Consider the following 8,252-nt stretch of genomic DNA (forward strand, 5'->3'; position numbering starts at 1 on the left):
AGCACATACAATAAGCAGAGTAACAGCTTCCCTGGCATAATTTCTGATACCTCATCCTACCACTAGACCTAGTATTTTAATTACTGGAGCTACAAACTATTATCAAACACTAGCTATATATAGTAGTGCATGAGTTTCTAAATCATCATACACAGCAATGTTGTGTATCACATATACTTTTCATACCGAATCAAATTTGGTACAGAAATAAAGCTTGGGAGCACTGGGAGCAAACGGAAATTTGCAGTTACCTAAGGCTATCACCTGAAAGTAATAACTGTGACAAATCAAAGTGACAGTCTAATATTTCTGTTAGTTCTTCGCCCTCATACCTCTAATAACTGCATCTGAGTCTTCCTTATGTTTGATTAACTGTTGATGTAGGTCATTATTTTCCTTAACCAGTTTGGCATTGTCACTTTTGTATGGTTCGACTGCTGTGTCAAAGTCCTTGTGTTCAGTGTCCTGTTTTCCAAGTTCAAGTTTGGCATGTTTCAGACTCTCCGTTGTGTGGACCAGGTCTGAAAAAAGCTTTTCCGCCAATGGCAGAGATTCTAATCCTAGCGTTTGTCGGTACCCAAGTTGGTCCAGACGTTTACGTAGATTTGTAAACTTCTGCTGGGCCTGTTTTGTTGTGTTGTCTGCCATTTTTTCACTTCCTACCTTTAATTTGAAAAAAAAAGGGCAGAAAAATTAAATGAAAGATAATAAAGCACAAATTGTAAACTTATTTGTCATTTATAAATATAACATGCTTAACTTATCGTGTTTATGTTCATACATATACATTTTGTAAACATATTCATGTACCAGTTGTTTTACCCAAATTGAAACCGGTTTTACAAAAACTTCTGAAGTTTGTAACTTTATAGTTGATATTAGACTGTGTAAGAGTACCTTTTTTCAACGGAACTATATATATAGCTACTTCTATATATATACTCCAATTGAGCCAAAAGTAAAGGGTAATGGTATTATGTTATTTCAATAAACTAGTGAAGAAGGGGGTCAATATCTTTCCTTCTGAGCGTCTAAAGCTACACTTAGTGTCCAGATGTTGGGTCCTCAAGTAAAGATCTGTAGACAATGTAACTATAACTTTACTAACATTAATCATCTCTAACATGTATATAGACTGCATGTATACCCGATTGTATGCAAATTAGCAACCTGTTAAACCAGGTTAACTTGACAAGTTCAAAGCTTCATTGTGCAATAGGCCTAGGTCCAGTACACTCTGCCGATTGAGCTATATAGCTGTAAAGACCTATAAAAGCTCTATTGACCTATCAGGTAGGGGAAAACCACTAACTTGCGTATAATACGCAAACTCGTCTATTATAGGTCAATAGGGGTATGGATTTGTTACTAAAAATAGCCAAAACCACTTTAATCTTAACTTTTTCAAATTGTTTGTCCAAGTCGCATTTATTCAGTCATGAAACATAATACAAATGCAAAAATAAACTTTATTTGCATGTGGGAAAGTACCAAAAATAGATACAATACTTCCGGTAAAGTTACATCAAGTTTCTAAGTAGCCAATGCTTTCAGTAAACATCTTTTAGCAAAATATTATTTACCTTGTCGTAAATTAAAGCGATTCTTAATAATATCTTGCAAAAGTTACTGTTAAAGCGTTTTGTCTTATTTTTAGTAACAAATCCATCCTCCAACTGGCGTATAATAGGCGAGTTTGCGTATTATATGCAAGTTGTGGTTTTCCCCAACCTGCCTATTTCAAGTGATTTTCTTTTTTAAGGAAAACGAAACAAAGGCGCTTTTAAAAGAAGATTGTATCATGAGGTTGATAACAAAAGACATTAAATATAAGTATTCTATTTTAGAAAAATAATGATGTAAAAAAATCGAAAATTTTACATTTTAAAGGGGCTGGTCGGGGAAAAAATGTCATATTTGCTAAAATGGCATACACATGTTTAAAATACCTTCTTATGAAATATACGTATACCGATTCAAATTTTGCTGAAATTCACTCCCTAATTATAAGATATTAAAGAAATCCTAAATTGTCACCTGACAGTCTAAAACTCTCAATTGACCCAGATCAATTTTACCGCACGCGCGTCATCAACAAGGCCAAATGTAATCATCGCGGCGAAAGAAAAAGATGCATGCAAAAGTCATGACAGGCACGAGGCATCAATACCGTTATATATAACAACATATAGGTAGGAATACTACACTTGCATCATACATGACCTTTGTAAACAATTATTTACGTATAGTATTGCTGTCTTGTCCGCTAGTTCAGTCCGACATGGCACATGACGGCGTGCTATTGTTGTTATCTTCACTGCCTCACTTTCGAAACAACCATGTGACATGTATAAATAGATCTGCGCTAAATTTACGCGGGGGTCCCCGAGATTTCAGTGGTCAAAACTGGACATTGCAAGCAGAACTCGACCATCATATTGCCGTGGTATAACTTTTGGAAGGCTAGAGAACGCATTTCGACCCATTTATTTTGTAATTTTTTCCCCGACCAGCCCCTTTAATATGAAAAATTAAAATAAACATGTAGCTGTATGCTTTTTTTAGTCAACATTACCATAACCTTTTTATTTATGCGACTTTGCTTTAATTTAATGAAAATTGAAATCTGAGAAAATATAGCTCAATACAGCTATACTTTATAGGTGGATATAGCTCTTTATAGCTATATAGCTCAAACGGCCCCCGCCGAGTGTACTGGACCCGATAGGCATAGCAAATAAAATAGAAATTAAAATCATGTGTTAGAAATCGAATCGGTCTAATAGAAAATACACGTTTAAATAGACCGTCTATGAGGTAACAGTTAAATTCGTCATTTTTCTTTTCGAAATGGACCATTTCATGTTGACATTATCGCGGGATGATTTTTTCTTTATTTTGTAAACAATGTTTCGCGAAATTCTCGTCTGCATAGTGTTACCTTATATAATAGAACCAAATAATCCCCTCTTCAGTTCATGGCGGCTGAATAGAGAGCAACTAGATGCTTCCCATATCTTCTGTAATCCAATTTGCCAAAATATCCATTGATACAAATTTATTGTGCATGCCGAAACAAGTTTAGATTTTTGAATATGGCGGAATATTTTTCTACCTTCAATTTAAAGAGTTCTACCCTTTAAAAGGCATGCTGTAAAATCTTGACCTGCCATTCGTTTGAGATCGTTCTGGCATTCAATCTAATTCCGTGATACAGATGCATAGTTTTTATTTTGGTGGTTTAAAAACAATTTATGCAAAGTAACGTTGGTTTTAGTTTCAAAACGAAATGAGCGTATAAGACCTATTATAACTACATACAGTAACGTAAACGTATAGTATTACACGTGCAGGCTTCGTAAGTTGAACGTTGCACCTGTTGTTATAGCCGTTTTACCTCTTATCGGTCTTTTTAGCTTGACTGCTTCTTCACCCCCTTATCCGGATCTGGTACTTTCTACAGTCACTTGTGCTAGATAGTCCGAAATATCTTATTTCTCCAATTATTTATTAGTTATATATTTTCCCTTTTAGTGGCTAGCTGAAGCTTGTAAGGCAACGTTGAAAAGTCTGTAACGTTACAATATTAATGCAGATCCTTTACACTTCTCCTCCATTTTCAAAGTATTTGCTCTTTTGCTCTCGCCAATTGTGATTCCCTCTAGCTAGAAGCGACTTTGACATTTCGTTTACATATCTATAACCAAAAAAAGTTCAGTTCTAGGACGCCACCTTGGGTGCCTCCACTGTTTGAACCTTTTTTTTTATAACACACTGTTTCTATTGTAAATGACTTGCTGTGCCCACTAAAGTGACATTCCTGTCATAATGACTGATTGAGACTGCAATCAGTCAGTATTACCACGGACTTGGATAACTAATCTAATTCCGTGTATTACAGGAAGGGCACTTTAGTGGGTACTGCAAGTCACCTGTGGAAATCTAGGTATATATGACATTTGCTGTTTCTCCTTCGTGTCTATGCAGATTATTGGAAAAAGAACTTAGTGGTGTATGTCTAATAGCTGTACTCGTAGTGACGGTTAATATGAATCCTCTTTTCTGCCAAATATTTCACAATATGGTTCCTCAAAATTGACTCCATGCTTTTGAACGCTGTGCTGGTGAGATTGGTTGATTGGTCAATAGTATTCTACTTGTTGAATTGTTTGCTGCCCTTTTCGAAGACATGTCTAATGTAAGCATTCCTGCCAGGTAGGTTTGGTTTGGTTTGGTTTTATTTTGTTTAACGTCCTATTAACAGCTAAGGTCATTTAAGGACGTGCCTCCATGTGTTTTGTGTAAGTGTGCATGTATGCCGGAGATAGGGTATGTTGGTGTTCTTGCTGACGGTAGACATCCCTTGTTTATGGATTTTGTAAGGATTATAGACAGTGGCTTAGAAATTCGTATCTTATAAAGTTTGTGTATGGAATTTATTGGGGCCTTGTGTGTCTGTGTTCAATTTTATTTTCTCTGTCCATTTCCTAGGTCAGAATTGGGTTTGGAATATTTCTCGTTCATCAATAGACTATGCTTTTTCTGTCCTTTTTTCTCATTATATGTTCATCCATACACCCTTTGGCCATTTATCGTCATGCGATATGTTATTGACGTCGATTCGGATACGCTATAAGATGTACGAAATGACGAATCAAACCGAAAGTTAGATTCGACTACGCTTTGTTTCAATAACTCGGCAATCCCAGACAAATCCAAGGAAGCCATCTGGATACACCGCAGTGGGCCAGTTCTGAACCGAGACGAGGAAGATTGCTCTATGTTCTTACAATTAGGAGAGCAAAAACGATTTTGCGGATCTAATTAAGAAATGTTGTGAAAATACTTCCATTGAATTTCCTCTTATTCCATGCCTTTGTTATTCTTGTGATGTTTCATTCATGTTGATGGTGTTAGATGTTTTTGGATTTTTTCTTTCTGGCAAACTTTCTTGATAATTTGCAAAGTTTCTTGTCGAACAGACTTTCTCCAATCACAGTTGTAGTTTACAGTTTTGGTTTTGTTTTGTGTTTTGTATTCGTGTTTAGAGCATTTGTATATACTACATGGTTTTATACGTCTCTGGATTCAGATTTCCGGGATAAGTGTCATATTCGTACAATTTAAGGGTTGATATGGGTGCTTTTCTTGGATTAACCACCTCTAGCTCGTGTCAAAGTTATTATTTAAGAGTGTTGACAGTTGGGTTTTTTCTTAATTAGTGGCCTGATACCATTATTTAGTTCCGCTATTTGTTTAGCTAAGGTTTTGCTCTTTTTCTGGTTCTTCATCTGTGGGGAAATCCCCGAGATTTTGTCTATGTGGCTATGGTGTGTTGTGTCAGAGATTTGATCTATACGATTGGTCCATTGAGTGGAGCGCTTCTATATTTGCTTGTAGAAAATGTTACACCTCATTGTTCGTCAGGATTAAACTAAAAATCTGAAATGAAATGATGAGTTCCGGAATTGCGATGCTACATGATTGTCACGATGTTTGTCATTTTGGCGATATGTAATCGACGTCGATTCGGAAACGCTATAATCGTATGTTCACTCAGTTGTTATGTATGTACGAAATGACGAATCAAACCGAAAGTTCGATTCAGATACGCTTTGTTTAACCCCTGGTCACAGATGTCCTGGATCAATAACTCAGCAATCACAGACCATGCCATACAGCAAAATCGTGTAATTGACGTGGGTAAAATCCAAGGAAGCCATCTGGATACACCGCAGTTGGCCAGTTCTGAACCGAGACGAGGGGGCTCATATACTCTCGCATATATATATATATGACCAGGTGTTAAACAAAGCGTATCCGAATCGAATTGTTGGTTTATTTCGTCATTTCTTACATTCATAACAACTAAGTGTACATAGGCTGATTTATAGCGTAACCGAATCGATGCCAACTCAACATATTTTACACCTTTTGCGTACATACGATTCACCGGTCATTTGTCTGATAAAGGTGACAGGGTACGTACCATCAAAACGTCACACATAAACATTTACTGGTTCAGTTGCGATACATGATTTTCTACAATGCATACTGTATGTATTGTGGCCTGTATTTCATGCTTTGGATTTGCTACCAATTTGTGGATTTTCGTTTTTCATTTAGAAAATACGTTCTCGTCCAAATTGTTCACAAATTGGAACCATCAATTAAACGTAACATATCACAAGTCTACAGATTTAGACGTGTTCACATAGCTATACATGTGTAGGTAGTCGCCATTTAGAATTTTTTGAATTATGAAAAAAAATGCCAAACTTCAACGCAGTCTGGCACCAAAATATACTTAGCTGATACTCATTGGGGGTCGTGTAGTTACTTTCTTGTCGGTCTGCCTTCGAGTGGGATGGTAGAAGTGCAGAAGAAAAAACTTTTATACATTGTGCAAAACATATCTCGTAACGATCTAGTTGTTAACACCACCATTCACGTTATTTCTCGTTGAACCATTGTTATATCAGACTTATAAACACATAGGATAAAACTCCGCCGCGTTTTCGCTCATCTGGCTTGAAGAGCCATATCACTTTTTGGTGAGTTCAAAAGATATTTCTAAGATAAAACATGTACAAAAAGAACAAGACAACAGATATTGCTTATGCTTATATCAGTCTTCTTCATACAGTTCTGTATAACCACGACGAGGTACGTAGTATAATCTTACAGAAAATATTTGGTGCGTATAGTTAGCTAAAACGTCTGATAATACGCGTTAGGGACGTCAAATATCCATTTTGGCTATACACAATGAACGTCAACACCGACCGTTTCCTTGATTTGGATGATAAATCCTTACTTCTGGGAATAAAGAAGATATTTAGTGCACGAAATTCTGAGCTATATCTCAGTTGAATCATTTTGATATTTGAATTTTTTGGTACAGGAAAGACGCAACATGCATCTTTAGCGTTCTCAGCCTCTTCTGGAGACAAAACACCATATTTCTTGAGATCAGGTGAAATTAAGTCGATATGCATCTTTCGCGTTTTCAGTCCCTTTACTTTAATCCAAGAACAAAAAATCCAAAGTTACCGCAACTTCCATTTTTTTTTTGGCAAAAAAAGAGATTTTTTCCCTCTTTCGGAGGATGTCTAATGCAGTTTTGTTGATTTTGGCATGTTAGGTTAGGATATTTTTCAATATGACCTTAGCTCTTCCAAAGACTCTTAAAACCCCAATGTATTTTTTTTCAGATATTTTTAGCCAGCATTATACGCATCCAACATTTTTCAACATTGAACTTTATCTGCAGAGGGTATCACAAAACCACCAGAAGATGAAAATAATGTAACCCCGATCGCAACAAGGCAAACTTTTCCTCATTCGGGAATGTACCGATGGTTCCCGATCGTCTTTTCCTTTCTAACTTCCCTACTGTTTCTGCAGTATATATGTATCATTGATGCAAGCTACATTGTGACCAAATTCCGAGGTCATTGAGTCAAAGGTCACAGTAGTGGTGTTTGTCTTTTCCATCAGTCTGTAGGTACCACATCCCAGGTTCAATACTTTTTCATGACCCTTGACCTTTCTATATATTTTCCCCTTGTTTAGTTAGCTCCAATATGGACAACAAGCAGCCAGTCTGGAGGGTATTAGTTAGCCCATAGGCGACAGTTCTAGTTTCAGTCACAGGGACCCGAGAACTTGTTACAGCTATATTTGGACCTAAACTAAGGTGTTCAGAGTAATTTTACCTGTTTTAGGAGTTTAGATCGACTTTTGTTAACAAGAGTTACGCGTAATTATGTGTGTCGCATGTCCCGCTTTGTCAATATAATAAGCATTCGACCTAGTACATCATGAAACGGACCTAAACGCAAAATCATAACATTGACTTTTTTTAAAGTCCAGAAATTTCAGGTTTTTATCCGAAAAAGTGCAGAAATCCATGAAATGTTTTCAGAGTAGTAGGCTCTACTACCCATGATACATGTATGACCCAAGTTTGGTTGCTCTAGCATTTATACTTTGTCAGAAACAGCTTAATATGTAAGAGCTAAATGCAAAACCTTAACGTTGATTTTTTTTCTTAAACACAAAACCTTAACGTTGTGTTTTTTCTAAGTCCAGATTTTTTTTGGTTTTTACCAAAAACATGCAGAAATCAATGAAATGTTTTTAGTGCAGTAGGCTCCACTACCGATGCTACATCTATGATCGAGGTTTTGTTGGTGTAGCTTTGTCAGAAACAGAGCTAAACGCAAAACCTTAACATTGTTGACGCCGCC

General features: G+C 36.5%; 1 protein-coding gene across 1 annotated transcript in view; it reads right to left on the minus strand.

The window, feature by feature from the left end:
- LOC110447124 (centrosomal protein of 135 kDa-like) overlaps positions 1-3,106 on the minus strand; it is a 41,398-nt gene extending 38,292 nt beyond the window's left edge. Inside the window, exons 1-2 of the mRNA XM_021492590.1 lie at positions 2,942-3,106; positions 333-663 (exon numbers count right to left, since the gene is read on the minus strand). Of these exons, the coding sequence (XP_021348265.1) occupies positions 333-648 (316 nt within the window). The 5' untranslated portion in view covers positions 649-663; positions 2,942-3,106. The remainder of the gene's footprint in view (positions 1-332; positions 664-2,941) is intronic.
- Positions 3,107-8,252: the final 5,146 nt, after the last annotated feature.

This window comes from Mizuhopecten yessoensis, unplaced genomic scaffold, assembly GCF_002113885.1.
Source record: "Mizuhopecten yessoensis strain PY_sf001 unplaced genomic scaffold, ASM211388v2 scaffold3229, whole genome shotgun sequence".
Classification (NCBI taxonomy): domain Eukaryota; kingdom Metazoa; phylum Mollusca; class Bivalvia; order Pectinida; family Pectinidae; genus Mizuhopecten; species Mizuhopecten yessoensis.